The 19,173-nt window shown below is 46.8% G+C and overlaps 1 protein-coding gene across 2 annotated transcripts in view; it reads right to left on the bottom strand.

Moving 5' to 3' along the window:
* The window catches only part of SPTBN5 (spectrin beta, non-erythrocytic 5), a 2,054,098-nt gene that overhangs the window by 872,664 nt on the left and 1,162,261 nt on the right, over positions 1 to 19,173 (bottom strand). For both annotated transcript variants that reach the window (XM_078659643.1, XM_078659644.1), the window contains exon 38: positions 16,558 to 16,749. In XM_078659643.1, coding sequence (XP_078515769.1) covers positions 16,558 to 16,749 — 192 coding nt within the window. The remainder of the gene's footprint in view (positions 1 to 16,557; positions 16,750 to 19,173) is intronic.

Here is a 19,173-nt window from a genome sequence, read left to right as displayed (position 1 = left end):
GTGAGGAGATTGAAGGGGACCAGCCTTCTCAGACCTATCAGAGATCTTGTGAGAGGCATGAAGAGGGGCCTCCGAAGTAGAAGCAGCAGTAGGAGACCTACCCCTCTTTCTTGATCTGTGGGAGGAAGCAAAAGATGTGGAATCCTCCTCGTCTGAAGAGATCACCTCCTTGCGAGTCTTCATTTTCTGCAGCCAGGTTAACAGCCGACCTTCTCTGTCACGAAGGGTCTTGGTGGAGAAGGTCCTGCAGATCTTGCACTCTGTGGCCTTGTGGTCCGGATATAAGCAATAAATACAATTCTCATGCTTATCTTCCACAAACAGGCGTTTTTTCCCACAAGAGGCACAGGCCCTAAACAAGGCCTTCTTCTCCTTGTCAGACATCTCGAAGTTTTGAAGAAAAATGTGAAGAAACAACCAGAAAGTTGAGAAAAAAACTGAGCAGAGCTCAGAGGAGACTCCCTAGCACAACGTGCGGTAGAAAAATCTGAGGCTCTGAGCTCTCTCAGGAAGATTCTAGAGGGTGAGGCTGTTCCGATTGGTCCTGGCAAAAGTTTGGTCTCTTTTTACAAAAAGAGGGTGATAGGATACAAAATGAGATGAGGCCTAGGCCTAGGTTTCTCTTTTGTTTCTATGGTTTTTATACTACCGAGGCTCCCATTCCGACGACAGGGAATGATACAAAGCATGGGAATCTATGAAAGTTCCAATACTGGGGCAACCTTATATGTTTGTGCCGTTGCTAAATTTTTGGGTCGAGCATGGTCAATTAGGCATAGGGCCATACCAATGGCTTCCAAAACTGATTTAGTGTCTAAATGTACATGCATTGTCAGATTAATCCTCACTATGCTACCTCCTGATTGGATAATGAACTTCTTATCTTTTAAATTGTCCTTCTTGTTTTAAACTGATTATTTTACCTATATTGATCATCTAGAACATTTGTCAAAGGCTTTAGCTTTTATTTATCTAGGGAGTATTATGCTGCATGTTTTTAACTACTTGATTATTTATATTATTAACAAGTTACAAATCCCATCGAACTAGAGAGAATTGTGTTGTTTGCTCCTATTCTTTTGTTCTCCCTCTTTTATATTGCATTTGTCATTGCTTTTATGATATTTTTAGCGAAATAAAGCTTGATTGACTTGACTTGACTTTAATGATTTTACTGTCATTTAGGACTTAGAATATTTCAGATGTATTTGATTATGTACTCTGCTTTGAGCCTTCATGACATTTAACCTTATTTATGTAAAACTTTACCTTCAAGAATTTGTAATAATACCCTTTAACTTTTTCCCTGATCTAGAACTCAGTTATTGAGTTGCCCCAGTTACTTATTATTTGCTACTGCGCTGTACTAATAGTGGGTTCGCTGATAGGGAGGGTGCCTTTGAATGCAAGATGATCCCAAAGCTGAACCGCCAGAGGTAACGTCTGAGTACTTTGAATTTTGGGGTGACCTGATCTTTAGGGCATAGTGTTCCGCTTCCAAAGTTTCAAGTCAGAAAAGTAACCTCTGTGTCATAGGCACCAAACAAAAAACAATAAAAACAATCTCTGACCACAACACATTTAAACTTAAGAACATACTGGCTATATATGTAATTATTTTCTTTATATATGAAGCTTACCCACTCTAGTAGTAGTATGCTTCATTATTGGATCCACCCGAGCAGCTAAAAGCCAGGGTGGTCTCAACCGTGTTTCAAGGAGCACTTAATTATATCCTACCAGTGGACGGATACAAATATCTCATTTGACACAAGGTATCTCTTTATTCACAGTCAATGTGGGAATAGACTAAAAACACTTTGGGGGAATCACTAGCATTTTATGGTCATAAGACCCTCACTTAAGCCGTTGACATGTTTCAGTCCCTGTCTGTGGCCAATAAGGTCCTGGGCTTTCACATAAATGATATATTTGCCCCAGTGTCAGTGTACAGTCACACTCAGTGAACATACAACACATGCAGTGCTAATCAATTGCATGTAAGTAGTATCTTAATTTGCCTTTCTCCAAATCAGAGCAGGGCTGTGGTACCCGTTTCTGTTACTAGCCGGGAGTTTTACATGCCAGGAGCGAGTGGGGCACTAGTAGTTGGAGGTGAGGCGTGCTACCCTTTATGACTATGTGACTACAGGGGCACGCTCCCTGTACCCTGAGAGGCCGAGTGGTAAACCGAGACGGGTGCCACGGCCGTGTTCTGATTTTGAGAAAGGCGAGTTAAGATATTCCTTTGGATGCAATTGATCAGCACTTCATGTGTTGTATGTTCACAACGTTTTTGACTGAAACCTCTGTTTTGCAAACTTAAGGCAATGCAAAAAGGACATTTTCGCATGTCTGAGCGGTCAGAGTCCGCAGTTATCGGCCTGATGTGTGAAATGTCTTAAAGAAGCACAAAAATGACTGTCTTTAGCACCAGCAAGCTTTTAATCATTAGTGCTTCAAAGACTGTTGACGCCTGCTTGAAATATTAAACGGTCTGCCCTGAACTTTTATCATACCTTCCATATTTATTTATACATTTAGTTGCACAGGCTGGGAGTATTTGTTCCATTTTGCGAGTATGACTGACACAAAAAGGTAGCACTTTTTAGGTCTCGCCTACTCAGCGTGCATTCGCTGCATCGGAAAGAGACATGTAGCCATGGATTGCCCTTTTCAGGCTAAAACGTGCACGCGTTCCATTGCCTTCATTAGCAATACGTGCATGTCTGGCGATTTCCTTGCGAGAGCAAGCGGCACCATATGGTGCCTGTCGGCTCGTGCAAGGTAAACACCATACATGGACTTCCGGCCACGCGCCAGTGACACCCCTTTGAGTGGTGCCCTCAGAGTTGCTTTAACTTTAGCGGCCGAGGGGCCGTCCTTTTCTTTTTTGCACTTTATCTGGAGCTATGCAGCTGGCCGGCTGGTCATCCGGGGGAACTCGCGAGAGTGAAACGGAGCCCGCTCATTTTAAGAATGAAAATATAGTGCTTTAAAAGGGGCGCGGCACACTGGACATTAAAAAGGGGGACATCTGTCTGGGTGCGACCGGATAGACAGGGCGCAGGATTTCTAGATGCACCCCGGAGTGTGAATCCCGGCGCACTGACCACGCTCCACAGTGAGGCGCGCCGCGTGGTCTGTGCACATTGCACTTGCCTCTTCCTGAGCTGTACTGTGTGGGGTCTGTGCACACTGCACAGGCCTCTTCCTGAGCTGAGGTGTGCTCTGTGTACATTGCACAAGCCTCTTCCTAAGCTGCGCAGAGTGGTCTGTACACATTTCACTGAGTGCTCACCGTGTGATCTCTGCACACTGCACTGGCCTCAGCTGGAGTCTGCACTGCGTGTAGGATGTGTTGCGACTCTATGCACTGTGCATGGTGATGGTCTCCGGCATGGTATAGAGGTGCATTCTGTGTGCTCTGTCCGCTGCACACAGCTCATGGTGCCTTGTCACTGTGCATCATACAGGATACAAACTTGAGTTCCCCCGCCTCGTCTGCGCGAGTGAGCGGCCGGTCTCTCTCGGAGATTGTCGTGCTGTCACCCACATTGTACAGAGCGTGGGCTCTGGCCACTGGTTCAGCGCTCTGCACTGCACACTGCATCTGGTGTGCTGTGGTCTCTCTGACTGCACGGAGTTCTGAGTGCACTCAGCTGTGGACCCAGGTCACTGGCTGCAGAGTTTGGGGGCGCGGCGCGTGCCCTGGACTCTCTCGGACTGCAAGTGCACATGGTCTGCGGTCACCATGCACACTCAGCTGGGGGCGCTGGCCGCAGAGTGGGGGTGGAGCTGCATTTGCTGTGGTCACTTATTGACTGGAAAGTTTACTCCCTGTGTACGATACAGAAAAGGGGGTGGTGATGAACAGAGTGTCTGAATTAAGCAGACCACTCTTACCCAGTCCAAAGATCAGGGCTTGATCCATCACCGTTATTTATCTCACTGCCCCATCCCAGCTCAGAACCTGGCTATATGCAAATTAGTCTGTCCCTGGCCCAGTGCATCATGGGAACAGGGCAGACCAAACTACCAAGCCAATTCTTCACCAGAAAGGAGACAAGCTACCGGGGACCGGTTTCTGGCATTTCAGCCTCTTCGGCCCGGCTTGCTTGAATCCTGATGGAGCAGTGAGAAAGGGACTCATGTCTGAGTATACCCTGCCACACCTATAGTGGCCAAAAACGATACAGAAAAGGGGGTGGTGATGAACAGAGTGTCTGAATTAAGCAGACCACTCTTATCCAGTCCAAAGATCAGGGCTTGATCCATCACCGTTATTTATCTCACTGCCCCATCCCAGCTCAGAACCTGGCTATATGCAAATTAGTCTGTCCCTGGCCCAGTGCATCATGGGAACAGGGCAGACCAAACTACCAAGCCAATTCTTCACCAGAAAGGAGACAAGCTACCGGGGACCGGTTTCTGGCATTTCAGCCTCTTCGGCCCGGCTTGCTTGAATCCTGATGGAGCAGTGAGAAAGGGACTCATGTCTGAGTATACCCTGCCACACCTATAGTGGCCAAAAACGATACAGAAAAGGGGGTGGTGATGAACAGAGTGTCTGAATTAAGCAGACCACTCTTACCCAGTCCAAAGATCAGGGCTTGATCCATCACCGTTATTTATCTCACTGCCCCATCCCAGCTCAGAACCTGGCTATATGCAAATTAGTCTGTCCCTGGCCCAGTGCATCATGGGAACAGGGCAGACCAAACTACCAAGCCAATTCTTCACCAGAAAGGAGACAAGCTACCGGGGACCGGTTTCTGGCATTTCAGCCTCTTCGGCCTGGCTTGCTTGAATCCTGATGGAGCAGTGAGAAAGGGACTCATGTCTGAGTATACCCTGCCACACCTATAGTGGCCAAAAACGATACAGAAAAGGGGGTGGTGATGAACAGAGTGTCTGAATTAAGCAGACCACTCTTACCCAGTCCAAAGATCAGGGCTTGATCCATCACCGTTATTTATCTCACTGCCCCATCCCAGCTCAGAACCTGGCTATATGCAAATTAGTCTGTCCCTGGCCCAGTGCATCATGGGAACAGGGCAGACCAAACTACCAAGCCAATTCTTCACCAGAAAGGAGACAAGCTACCGGGGACCGGTTTCTGGCATTTCAGCCTCTTCGGCCCGGCTTGCTTGAATCCTGATGGAGCAGTCTGTGGCTTAACATACTGCAGAGTTTAACGGGGAGTGTCCTGTGGTCTCACCCGGACTCCACGGTGCACTCGGTGTGTGGTGTGCACACTCAGCCGTGCACGGAGTGGTCTCTGGTTTAACTGGCTGCAGAGTTTAACGGGGAGTTTCCTGTGATCTCACCCGGACTCCACAGTGCACTCGGTGTGTGGTGTGCATACTCAGCCGTGCCCGGAGTGGTCTCTGGTTTAACTGGCTGCAGAGTTTAACTGGGAGTTTCCTGTGGTCTCTCTCGGACTCCGTGGTGCACTCGATGTGTGGTTTGCACTCGGTGTTTGGCGTGCACACTCAGCCGAAGTGTTAGGCAATGAATGTTCAGGATCTGACAGTCAACCCAGTCACCTATGCCATGTGCTTTATAAATGCCGCTTTCGGACATTCATAAGTCAAATATAAAAAGAAGTACCATCACTGGCTACTTTGTTCTGCTGTCATATTAAGTTTTTAATTGCAGTTTTAGTGTGTTTTTCACTAACCCTGGCAGAATGTTGAGCGTCTGTTAAAAAGCATATGTTGAATTAGTGATAGAAATGAACTTTTCTTTCTATGGCGGAAGAAAAGTGTTACACCTTAAGAAAGGTACAGGTTACCTTGGGAACTCGTGCCCACAAAAGCACACACACACACACTCATACATCCTACACAATGCTATTCTTTTTGCTTAATTTATGAAAGGTAAAGTGAGTTTGTGAAGGTGAGTTTGGCTTCCTTAGATCAACGTAAAAAATACTTTGAATTTCTTGAGTGGGTTTGATTTACTCTTCTGTCTCATCACTAACTAAAACAAACATTGGCATAGCCAATAGGTCTCGCCTTTGGGACATTATAAGTGTTTAGCCATGCAACAGTTGATGTTGCACCAAGGATATTGTGCTGCATAATTAAATACTTATAAGGTCCCAAAGGCGAGACCTATTGGCTATGCCAATGCTTGTTATATTAGATGTCAAGGGAACTGTGATGTGGAACGAAGCATTATCTTCAAGACCATAGGATTGGGGTTTTTATATGGTTAAATGGTCGGGGAGTTTGTGTGCTTTAGTTGCTGAGTTTGCCCAGGAAACCTTATCCAAAAGGTCACACTCATTGCAGGGATTTATTTGCCTGTTTTTTTTTTGGGAGGAGGGGTTGGGGCGGCTGGTGTTGAGGTGGAAAAATGAAATAAAAACTTGCAAGAGACATGCTTTTGTGATTGGATACATTCTGATAAAGATTCTTTGTGGGACTTGTCTGTCGCACTACAGCATCATGAACTGGCTCAGTAGAGATAATCATGACACTGGGGACAGTCCATATTTTTTATTATCGTAGACTTGGGTTTAGACTTTTGATATTTTTTTGTTTAGGTGATTATTATTGCATCTTACACTTTAGGGAACTCGGTGCCCAACAGCGTTGCATGCTGTTTTATCTATTGAATGCTCACACTATTGGGGCATAAGTACAAGCCCCTATAGCCACGGGAACGTCACTTTTGTGACGTTCCCATAGCGATAGGAGCCTTGCCTTATGTACAAGGCAGCGTTAAGCCACTTCACATGACTGAACGCTGCCTTGTACATACGGCACCCTTTTACACTATGTTTAGCGTGAAAGGGGCGTGCAGTGGGTGTTGTGGTGGGCGTTCCACCGCAACAGCCATTGTATTTGACGCTGCCCCCTATGTACAAGGGTGGTGTACATAGGAGGCAGCGCCAAAATTAAGACAACGAAAATCCTGGTCTTAAATTGGCGAAACGAGGAGAAATGCATTATTTCTCTTCATTTTTGCTTTTTCCATGTCTGCTGCCTTGTGCAGCACACATGGAAAAAGCAAAATGCCATGGTTTGATTATGTACAGGAAGGTGCCCCTTCCTGTACATGAAGGATTAGTTACTTACCTGTAATCCTAGTTCTCTTCCAGGGGTACCCTCATCAAAGTCATAAGCATTAGAATATTCCCGCCCATGTGCGGGACCCCAGAAACACTATATTATATGTGCCCCACATATATATATACCCATATATATATATATATATATATATAAATATATACATATATAACATAAGCAATTGCAGCCTAATAAACACTAGAGCTGAAGCATGCTGTAAAGAATTTCCACCATACATGAAAAATATGCATTAGAAACAGGAGAAACAACAACAACATTTGTTTAGAAACTGTTTTAATGCTCAGAAAACAGCAGAAACTCTCAGAAATCACTGAAAGCATGGGAAGCTCCCAGGCTGCATTGCAAACACACAGTCTAAAAAGACTGAAAAGCTAACCTGTAGCTGCATAGCAATAAACTGACACCGTGCCTTTAAGGCACTCCTGACCCCCAGCTACCCATCATGCCTCAGGGGTGACAGTTAGGTCAGTTGTTCTTTGCGGAGACTGAAACAACCATGGAAACAAAGAAGTTAACAATATCTCCAAATTAAAATAGTCCTTTGCCCGGGGAGGCGGGAGGGTTGTTTATGACTTTGATGAGGATACCCCTGGAAGAGAACTAGGATTACAGGTAAGTAACTAATCCTTCTCTTCCAGGGGATCCTCATCAATAGTCATAAGCATTAGAATAGAATAGCGAGCCTCACCTCATCTCCCTGCGGCTAAGGAGAATACAGAAAAACGTGGTAAGGAAGCTCAGTAAAAACCAAGCTAGGATAGAGCAAAAAAATACCCAAACAGATTCCTCGAGGAGGCTTGGCCTACTTGAGCATCAGCTCTGGAATCAGATTCTAGGCAGTAGTGCCTCATAAAGGTATGAACTGATTTCCAGGTCGCAGCCTTGCAAATCTCTGACAAAGGAACGTCATGTAAGAAAGCCACTGTGGCCGCTTTCCCCCTGGTGGAATGTGCCTTAGGAGGCAAAGGTAAGGGCCTTTTCGCCAGCTGGTAAGCTAAGGTGATAAAAGAAACAATCCATCTCGAAATGGATCTCTTAGCGGCAGGGAAACCTGTTCTCATGGCGCCATAATTGACAAATAACTGATCTGTCTTCCTCATGCCTTTGGTACTGTCAAGTAGAACTTAAGCACCCTTTTAAGGTCTAAGGAATGAAGAGCCTGCTCCGCCGGGGACGCAGGATTAGGGAAGAAAGATGGCAAAGAAATAGACTGATTGATATGGAAATCAGACACCACCTTAGGGAGAAAAGAAGGATGTGCCCTTAAAACTACTCTGTTATGATGGAAAACAGTGTAAGGCTCATTGGTACACAGTGCCTGGATCTCGCTTACCCTGCGCGCTGATGTAATGGCTACCAGAAAAGCGGCCTTCCAGGACAAATACTGTAAGGAAGCTCTATGGATTGGCTCAAACGGTGGGCCCATCAGCTTCGACAACACCAGGTTCAACTCCCACAGAGGAGAAGGGTTTCGAACAGGGGGGTACACTTTTTTCAACCCCTGTAAGAAATCCTTGACCACCTGCATTTGGAAAAAGGATGGCTGAGTAGGCGACTTCCTGTACGCCGTATTGGCCGATAAATGCACTCTGATGGAAGCATACTTAAGACCAGATCGTGAAAAATACAGAAAGTATCGAGAGGCGTGGGAGGTAGACGTGGGTCCCCTCGATAAAGACGATTGGAGGGAGGCGCTGGAGTCCCCACGTGGAACTGCCATTGCTATCCGGCTCCGGCTCATTCAATTCAGGTACCTGCATCGGGCGTACTATACACGTGAACGATTGTGGAAAGCTGGTTTGATTGCATCCCCGGAATGCTTGCGCTGTGGGTCGGTGCCTGGGTCCTTACTGCATACTGTGTGGACGTGTGGCCGGCTGACTGGGTTCTGGAGGGGTGTGTGGAGTTGCCTGGCTGAGGTGCTGGGCTGGGACCTTCCTCGTACCCACCGGTTGGGCCTACTGCACATCATGGAAGGGATTGGGGGTAACATATATAAGCGCCATTTGCTGCTCTTGGGGCTGGTTGTGGCCAAGCGAGACCTGGCCCGGGCATGGAAAGCGGTGAGGGCCCCCCCCCTTTCTGCTTGGAAGGCGGGGCTGGATTACTTCATGGGTCTGGAGAGGCCGGTCTTCGAAGCACGGGGCTGTCCACACAAGCACTTCAAAATTTGGAAGCGTTGGGCTGACTATCGTGGTCTATTCCTGGACCCCCCAGCGGAGCGTGAGGAGGACATTTGATCACAGTGACACTGTTGGCCCGAAGTAACATTGCCCTGGTGGCGCTGCACCTACTTGCTTTTCTTTATTGCTTTCTATGCACGTGTGGTGGGGGGGGTTGGGGGGTGTCCGGGGCTGGGGGGGTGGAGTTGTGGGTTAGGGTGGGTCACTGGGGTGTTTCTATACTGAGCATATTTTATGAGTCTACTCTCGCATTTGCTGCCTATGTAATTGCTGTTTTGATACTGTCGTGGTGTTCTTCGGTTGTGGAGATGCCACATTCTCAATGCTCATTTGCTCAATAAAATTGGTTGTGAAAAAAAAAAATACAGAAAGTAAGGGAGAATAACATCCTCTTGCCCCTTAGTAGGATCAAGGTGATGTTCTCTACACCACAGAAAAAACCTCTTCCACTTAAACGCGTATGACGTTCTTGTGGAGGGTCTTTTTGCTTCTTTCAAAACATGCATACAATCAGGAGGCAGATTCAAATGCCCGTATTGTAGGACCTCAGGAGCCATGCTGTCAAGTTCACGGAGGGAAGGTTGAGATGGAGAATCCTCCCGCCCATCTTGGTCAGCAGGTCCGGCCTGCAGGGTAACCTCCTGTGTGGAAGCACCGACAGATGAAGAAGGTCCGGTACCACCACTGCTGTGGCCAGTCTGGAGCTATCAGGATCATGGTCATGCTGGATCTGATTAGCTTAGACACCACCTTCGGGATCAGGGGCAGAGGATGAAAAGCGTAGGCAAATGTCCCTGACCAGTCCATCAAAAGCGCATTCCCTCTTATCCCTGGACGATGGAATCTGGACGCGAAGGCGTGGCATTTTGTGTTTTCGTCGTCTGCGAAAAAGTCTATTTCCGGACGACCCCAACGATGGAAAAGGTCTGCCACCACCTTATCGTGTAGCACTTAGTCTGGCTGATCTTCGAAGTGCCTGCTGAGTGCGTCTGCCTTGACATTTAGCTCTCCTGGAAGGTGCACTGCCACCACCGAGAGTTTCCGGGCGAGAAGCCAGTGCCAGATCGCCTGTGACTCCAGGGAGAGGGGACGCGACCGAGTTCCACTCTGTTTGTTCAGGTAGAACATGGTCGTCATGTTGTCGGTCTGGACAGGACTGAATCGGACTCGATTGCAGGCAGGAAAGCTTTCAGAGCCAGATGGACCGCTCGTAGCTCCAGCATATTGATGTGGTAGGACTGCTCCTTTGCCGACCACCTTCCTTGTATCTGAAGGCACCCCATGTGTGCCCACCAGTCTTGTAGAGACTTGTCTGTCACCACCGACTGCACAGGAAGTGGCTGGTGAAAAGGAACTCCCACCATCAGATTCTGCTGCTGAGTCCACCATGAGAGGGAGGATCTCGCCGCCTGGGAAAGAGATATTCGATCTTTCCAGCGACCTGTTGATTGATCCCACTGGTCCTCCAGATTTTGTTGCAAAGGACGCATCCTCAGCCTGGCGTTGGGAATGAGAAAAATGCAGGACGCCATGGATCCCAGCAAGGAAGCTACATGCCGGACTGTCGGATTCCGCACTTGGAGCAGAAGCCTGCATCTCTGTCGCATTGAGGACAGTCTCTCCTCCAAAGGATACGCTCTTCCCACGCTTGTGCTCAGAATGGAGCCAAGGTAGTGGATGCTCTGAGTGGGATGCTGCACTGACTTTTCCCTGTTGACGTGAAGGCCGAGGTCGTGCAGCTGTTGCAGACAGGTCTGAAAGTCGTGTCTCACTTGCCGCGGGGATGGACCTTTCAGCAGCCAGTCGTCTAGGTATGGATAGACGAAGAGACATTTTTTGTGAAGAAAAGCTGCCACCACCGCCATGCATTTGGTGAAGACTCTCGGTGCTGACTTGAGCCCAAAGGGCAGGACCTTGTATTGATAATGCTTGTGGCCGACCACAAACCTTAGGTACTTGCGATGACATCTTGCAATGGAAATGTGGAAGTACGCATCTTGGAGGTCCACCGAACACATCCAATCCCCTACTTTTAGATGTGGACATATTTGGTGAAGGGCCAACATGCGAAACTTCTCCTTGACTATGCACTTGTTCAGAAGTCGAAGGTCCAGGATTGGTCAAAACTTGTCCTTTCTGATCTTTTTTGGGGACAAGAAAATATCTGGAGTAAACTCCTCTTCCGCTTTGAGAGGGCGGAACCTCTTCTATTGCTTGCTTTTGAAGAAGAGTTTTCACCTCTTTTCAAAGCAGCTGTAACTGATGAGGTCGAGACTTCTTGGGCGGAATGTCCTTTGGACGCGCACGGAAACGTAGTGCGTATCCATTTCGTAGTATATTCAGCACCCAGCGATCTCTTGTGATGCTGACCCACTCTGCCAGATGTTGTTAAGCACTTCCTCCCACTGGAGGGGGCAACGGTGGTAGAGAAGACACTGTTCATGACTTTCCTCCTCTCGCCCTGGTAGAGGCTTGTTGTTGGTGACCACCTCTACCTCTGTTGGTCTTTCCTCCTCGAAACTGGGTTTTCCCCTGGTTCTTGTTCTGGGACCACTGAGGGGTTTAATTTAAACCCTATGTTGAGAAAAGATTTAATACTAAACCCTCTGTTGAGGCCCCTTGCGTTGGTTGTATTTGTAGCGGCGCTTAAATTCCTTCTTCTTCTCCAACCCAACCGCCTTGACAGTGTCCAACTCAGTTTTCATCCTCGTCATCTCTTCATCTGCGTGTGTACCGAAGAGAGAAGAGCCAGAGAACGGAAGGTTCAAGATCCTATGCTGAGCATCTGGTTTTAGACCTGTCAATCTTAACCAGGACTACCTCCTGGCGCATACTCCATGCGCGAAAGAGTGCGCTGATAGCACCGCACCATCCGTCGCTGTGCTTATCATTTGGTTAGCCACCAAAGAACCCTCCGTGACTATTTCGTCAAAATCCTTTTGCTCTTCCTTTGGGAGCTTGGTTTTAAAATGCTCCAAAGAGTCCTAGAGAGCTCTGTCATAACGGCCAAGCAACGCAGCCGCGCTGGAGACCTTAAGGGATGCAGAAGCAGAAGTGCAGGCCCTGCGACCCCACGAGTCCTGAGATCTGCTCTCTTTGTCCGGTGGAACAGAGGAAGTAGCTGACACAGCATGTGTCTTTTTTGCCGCTGCCACTATAACTGAGTCTGCAGGAGGATCCGCCCTGACAAAGACCGGATCCGAGGTAGCCGGCTTATACTTCTTTAGGAGGCGAGCTGGCACTGCTTTGATGGATGCTGGAGTTAAGAAAGTGTCCATGACCGGGTTAAGGATCCCCGGAACCAATGGCCGAGATGCAGTCTTCTGATGGAGAGTCTCGAAAATCACTGTTGTCGTGACCTGTGGGACAGACATCTCATTATTGAGCTTCTGCACTCCTCTCTGCAGAACCTCATGGTATGTGTTAATGTCATCAATGGGCGAGACCCTGGAAATCGGGCTGTCCGATAGAGTGGGAGACTAATCTCTCCTAGAGGATCGGGTAGAGGAAGTCGAGGAAGTGGATGGTGTTCTCCCACTCCACCGATGTGCACTGCGTCTCCTTTCCCGCGATCTGACTGCGCGGTCTTCACGTCTTGGAGAACGCGATCGAACGTGCCTTCTCTCAGGGAATCTCTCGTGCCTGCGCCTGGGAGAACTCCCTCTGTCCGCTCGTCCACCAGTCTCTGGAGAGGTGATCTATGAACCAAACTGGCATTATCCTGCATGAGCCTCGTTGCCCTAGTGTCCTGCCAGTGACTTAAGGGCAGCCACCATCTTGGGGACAACTGAACAGCAAGGAGACTCACGGACATGGGCAGCAGCTTCCAGAGAGGCAGACTTTGAAGAAGCCCTCCTGGAAGAATGAGAGGATGAATGGCGCGAGGCTGACTCCGTCACCAGGACCACCGATCCATCCCTAGACCTCACCGAGGCTTGTCTCGAAGTCGAGTGTGCTCTTGACGTCGAACCTGTACGCACTCCAGACATCGTTCTTGGTTCTTGCCGACTGCTCGACGTCGAACGCCGCCTTGACGGCGACCGGCGACGATTTGAAACCGGTGAGTGCTGTCTTGACGTCGAACGGAGATGATAAGCCGACGACGGAGGCTGTCTGTCTCTCAACGTCGAGCGTCGCCTGGTAGACGGTGACGCTGCATCCAATCTCGACGTCGAAGGTCTGCGAGACGGCGGCGGAGGGGTTCTTCTCTCCCTCGACGCCGAACGTCGTCGAGACGACTCCGGGGACCCTTGTCTCGACGCCGAGTTGACGACGGCGGAGGGGTTCTCGCTCTCAACGTCGATCGCTAATGGGACTGCGATGACAGAAGTGAGCCTGCCCTCGACGCTGAACGTCCTGCTGACGTCGGCGGAGGGTCTTTGCTCCTCGATGCCGATCGTCGTCGAGATAACGATGGCGGAGAGGTCTTATTCCTCGACGTCGATCGTCGCCAGGTTGACGACGGCGGAGGGGTGACACTCCTCGACGCCGATCGTCGCCGGGTTGACGACGGCAGAGGGTCCCTGGTCCTCGACGCGATCGTCGCCGGGTTGACGACGGCGGAGGGTCTCTGGTCCTCAACGCCGATCGTCGCCGGGTTGACGACGGCGGAGGGGTCTTCTCCGTCGATGCTGAACGTCGCCGAGTTGACGACGGCGGAGGATCCTGAATATTCGACGTCGACGACATACCTTTTCTCAACGGCGAGCCCGCTGTAGAGGGTCTTTTCTTCGATAAATGTCCCACCTGAAGATCTTTTTTCAGCGCCGAGCCCGACGCTGAGGTAGAAGGACGCGAGGACTTGTCTCTAGAAGTTGTTCTAGGCCTCTAGGAGCCCTTCTTTACCGGAGACCTTCCTCTAGATGGTTTACCTGCCAGGCCATAAAAGTGAATTCTCGCCCTGTCCTTTAAAGTTCTACTGGACAGGGTCTGGCAGAGAGAGCAGGTCTTTGGATCATGATCCTCAGGTAAACAAAGAATACAGAACTCATGTGAGTCTGTTTTAGCCTTCTTTTTACCACAAGAAGGGTAAGAGTCAAAAAGAGATGGCATTTTAGGTGTTAAAAATGCCTAAACCTGTCAAAAAAAGACAGCTTCTTACTTCTACAGATGAAAAACGTTGAAGTAAGGAATAAAAGTTGTGAAAAGTGAAGAGATTTTCTGACAGAAATCAGAAAAGAGTGGAGCTGTGTTGCCAGGATCCTTCCAGAAGGAGCCAGAAAGAACAACTGACCTAACTGTCACCCCTGAGGCATGATGGGTAGCTGGGGGTCAGGAGTGCCTTAAAGGCACAAAGTCAGTTTATTGCTATGCAGCTACAGGTTAGCTTTTCAGTCTTTTTAGACTGTTTGTTTGCAATGCAGCCTGGGAGCTTCCCATGCTTTCAGTGATTTCTGAGAGTTTATGTTGTTTTCTGAGCATTAAAACACTTTCCAAACAAATGTTGTTGTTGTTTCTCCTGTTTCTAATGCATATTTTTCATGTATGGTGGAAATTCTTTACAGCATGCTTCAGCTCTAGTGTTTATTAGGCTACAATTGCTTATGTTATATATATATTTATGTATATATGGGTGTATATATATATGTGGGGCACGTATAATATAGTGTTTCCGGGGTCCCGCGCATGGGCGGGAATATTCTAATACTTATGACTTTGATGAGGATTCCCCTGGAAGAGAACAAATCTATTTGAAAAATGCCATTTTGTAACTTTCATGTGTGCTGCATGAAGCAGCACACATGAAAATTACAAAATGGCATTTTGGCTTGTTTATGTGCAGGAAGGGACATATTCCTACATATAATCAATCCTCCCCTGCACAAAGACACCCTTGCACTCTGGTTGCACCCTGCGTTGGCGCTAAGTTGTTAAACTTGGCGCCATCGCAGGGGGAAACGCAAGGCTGCACAACATTCTTGTAAATATGGTGCAACATTTCGTTTCCGAAGTGGTGGAGCGTGTCGTTAAGACCAGGAGTCTTACGACACGCTCTGCCACTTCATTGTACATATCCTCCAATGTGTTTTAGTTGACTGTGGTTCTTATATTGGGATGCTTTTTAATAACTGGAAACAATACAAATTTTACTTACTGTCATTTAAGAACATTATCACTTTCTGCGCGCATTATTTATTTACACTCCCTTTATGTTTTTGGGAAGTTTGGCCATGTTCAGTTTTACTGAAATATCTCCATACATCCTTTGCCAGTATACATGATTTTATGTCATGTACAATCTCCTTAACAATGGTTTATGCAAGTAGCGGTAGAAGGTTCACTGGGAGAAAACAGGAAATAAGCTTGCATTATGAAGGCTGGGAACAGGGCAGACTTTAAATGTAAATGAAGTCATTATCTGTTTTTGTCCTGCATGTAATATCAGACTGCTTCATTCTGCTTTTCAGTCTATTGCGACCAGAATGTTGCACAGGAATGGGGTCTTTCTGTACAAGTCTTTGGAGAGGAGACCAGGAGTTGAGAAAGCGTTTCTTCTTTACAGCAAACACTACCTGTTCCTGCTCTCTTCCATATCTTGCGCATTTCAATTTGAAACCTCTTACCCAATCTTTTTTTTAACGCAATAAACTATAGCCCCCTCCCTGCACTGAAACAGTCTGTTGTTCATAGAAATGGACGAAAACATCTAATTTAGAAATGAAGGGTCAAATGCTGTGTTATGTGAAATGGACAGAGCTGAATACTGCCACAGCAACTACTATTTGGCACTGTTTTTCTCTAACCCTACGCTGGTGCACTGTAGCTTACCATTCGCCAACGCACATACACTTGCACCATGAGCCAAAGGTGGGTGTGTCGTGTGTGATGCCAAGCAAAGGTTTTAGTGCTAGAAGGGGACTCGTCCATTGTAAAGTACTATGCTTTAATATAACTTAACACTTGTATACCTTTGGTGATGTACAGTACAGCACACATGCCACGCTAGAAATGTTTAGAGAAAAGCAAACTTTCCTCTAACTTAATACCTGCCTCGAGGTGGCGTACATTTTTTGGGCGTAAATCTCTGTTAACCATTTTTTAGTAGATTGGGATTTGTGTCAAAGCCCATGAGTGGTTGCATGTAAATGTCAATGTACGAATAATGACAAAAAGTAGTAAAAATACCTAATTTCTGTTACTTTGAGCTACTTTCCAGCTCAAAAAGTTTTATGCTGGAAATTAAATCCCAAAATCAACACTTTGCACCAGTTTGTATCACATTTGTGATAGAAATACAGCAACAGGATCATAGACTGTCCTACGTTTCTGATTACCTCTGCCACATTCTGGTTGAAGAGCGCCAGAAGCCGAGAGACATCCAGCTCCTTCCGCCTGGTGCACGAGAGCTCTTTGATCCGCGTCCTCCTCTCCAGAAGAGAATTCAGCTTCTGCTTGATCTGCATGTTTTCTCGGTTCCTGTCTTCTTTGCTCTGCAATCTCGCTGCCTGGTCTTGTAAGGACACCATCTGAAAATATCAGAACAGCACAGTAAGAACTATGCCCCATGAAGGATCTCTGAATAATGTTCATAATTCAGCATCAGTACAGTTCTTGTCAGGGACTTACATAAAGAACTTTGCTGGTTGGACCTCACTGTGCTGTCATAAACACAATTTTGCTGTCATGGATACCCTCTGTTGTCATGGACACCACTGCAGTGCCATCGACTGGCATATTCTAGTCTATTTCTCAAACGGGGGAGAGTCTGCCTCGCATGACACCAACATGTATCACTATCCATGCAAGAGGCATCAATCGCTGGGTATTTAGCCATATGGCGTGGTCAGTGTTATGTGACAGGCCACAAGGATTTTTTGCTACATCAGGCTGACCCCCACTGTTCCAGTAGAGGGTGGAGGTTGAACATATGAACATCATCTAAATCCTGGTTCTTGAACTCTTGAATGTGGTTTTATGCACCACTTCTGCCCCAGTGGATGGTGCTGATTCCACTACTTTATGGTGAGCGGAGGACTCTAAAACTAGGCTTCCCTGTTTGTGCCAGTACAATGGACCCGATTCACAGAACTAACTTAAGACAAAATCCTAAACTTACTACGTTTGGTATTCACAGAAGTTAGGATTTTGTCTTAAGTTTAAGACTAGGGGCCAGATGTAGGTCGGTCGGTAACGGCCGAAAATCGGTATTTTCGGCCGTTACCGACCGGTAAATAAGATTTGGTATGTAGGGCCCAGAATTTTACAGATTCGGTAAATTTACCGATCGGTAAATTTACCGAATCTGTAAAATACCGAATTGGTATTCATACCTATTCGGTATTTTTACTATGTAGGTGGGACTCTTCTGAGTCCCACAACCCTTACTGATTCGGTATTTTACCATCAAATATATTTGATGGTAAAATACCGATTCAGGTGTGCATGCACATGTGTGCATGCACACCTGTGCCATATGACAGGCAGACCTGCCCTTAGGGCAGGTATGCCTGCCACATGGCCCCCGAATCTTTTTTGGGGGTGCTAGAGGGTGTCAAAGTGACACCCCCTGCACCCTTGTCAAAATCGGTATTTACCGATTCGGTAAATACCGACCGGAAATGCACCATTCATTCCTATGGGCTTCAAAGCCCATAGGAATGAATGGGGCATTACCGGTCGGTATTTACCGAATCGGTAAATACAGATATTTACCGATTCGGTAAAAGGAACATCTGGATGTTCCTACATCTCCACCCCTTAGATTTACCGATTTTTAATTACCGAATCGGTATGATTCGGTAATTAAAAATCGGTAAATCTATTTTACCTACATCGGGGCCTAGATCCTAACTTAAGTCTGTCTTAAGTCTGTCTTAAGACAAATTTATGACAAAATCCTAACTTCTATGAATACCAAAAGTAGTAAGTTTAGGATTTTCTCTTAAGTTAGTTCTGTGAATCGGCCCCAATATTCTTTTTTTGGCAGGATCTCTGCCACGCTAATCTAATCAATTATTTAATTTAACATCCACTAAAGTATTTATGTTCATTCAAATGAAATACTTCCAGTCAATTTTCGTACTTGTTTATTATATATTAAAGTTGACAAGAATAAAACATATTATCTAAATACATCTTTAGGCTTCAAAGTCACCACTTCACATTATTCAATGTATGACGACTATTAAAACACCCATCCTTATTTTTGACAAATGTTTTCTTGTTGTCCTACAATTCCTCACTTGACGAGGCTGATCACTTCCTCTCCATTTCACTGATACCCACATGTCATTATGCCTGTAATGTGAGCCTTTCAGTGCCTGGAGATTTATTATAATACATGTCCAAGGTATTTGTCATATGACAGACCCTGGCTTTCATATAGAGACACATCGATAAAACGCAATAACTCTGAATCTGGCGTTCATTGTGAAAGCAAGTTGAACCTTGATGCTATGCCTCTGTAACTGTTTCACCAGGGCTGACTGGTCACCCGGCACAAACACCTTGTCAAACACAGGGCTCAAGTGGCTGGCCTGAATTCTACATCGGGACTGAGAGAGTCAAACATAATGATCCCATGATCAGACGAGTTCTTGGAGAGTGAGAATTGCAAAACATAGTCTTTTCCTGAGAAACTAGCTCCCGCATGCATTGCACTATACAGAGCCCACCGTGGAAAATTTCTCAGTGTGCAACATAAAAACTGACTGCTCTTCCGAGGTGACCCTGCCTTCTAGGACACGCACAAGATGCGGGAACTAAAGAGTACAGAATAAATGCACCTGGCCATTTTAATCAAATAGCAATTTAACTATAAACACCCTCAAAGTTAAATTGCATAAACTCTATGTCATCCTCTCTGTCTGATGCTCTTTGATGCAATTGGGCATTAAGTGTGCTTTAAATGCAAACATCCGTCCATACATGCAATAGTGAAGTCAGCAATT

Source organism: Lissotriton helveticus, chromosome 9, assembly GCF_964261635.1.
Source record: "Lissotriton helveticus chromosome 9, aLisHel1.1, whole genome shotgun sequence".
In the NCBI taxonomy this organism is placed as follows: domain Eukaryota; kingdom Metazoa; phylum Chordata; class Amphibia; order Caudata; family Salamandridae; genus Lissotriton; species Lissotriton helveticus.
This window is presented reverse-complemented; position numbering and strand designations above follow the sequence as displayed.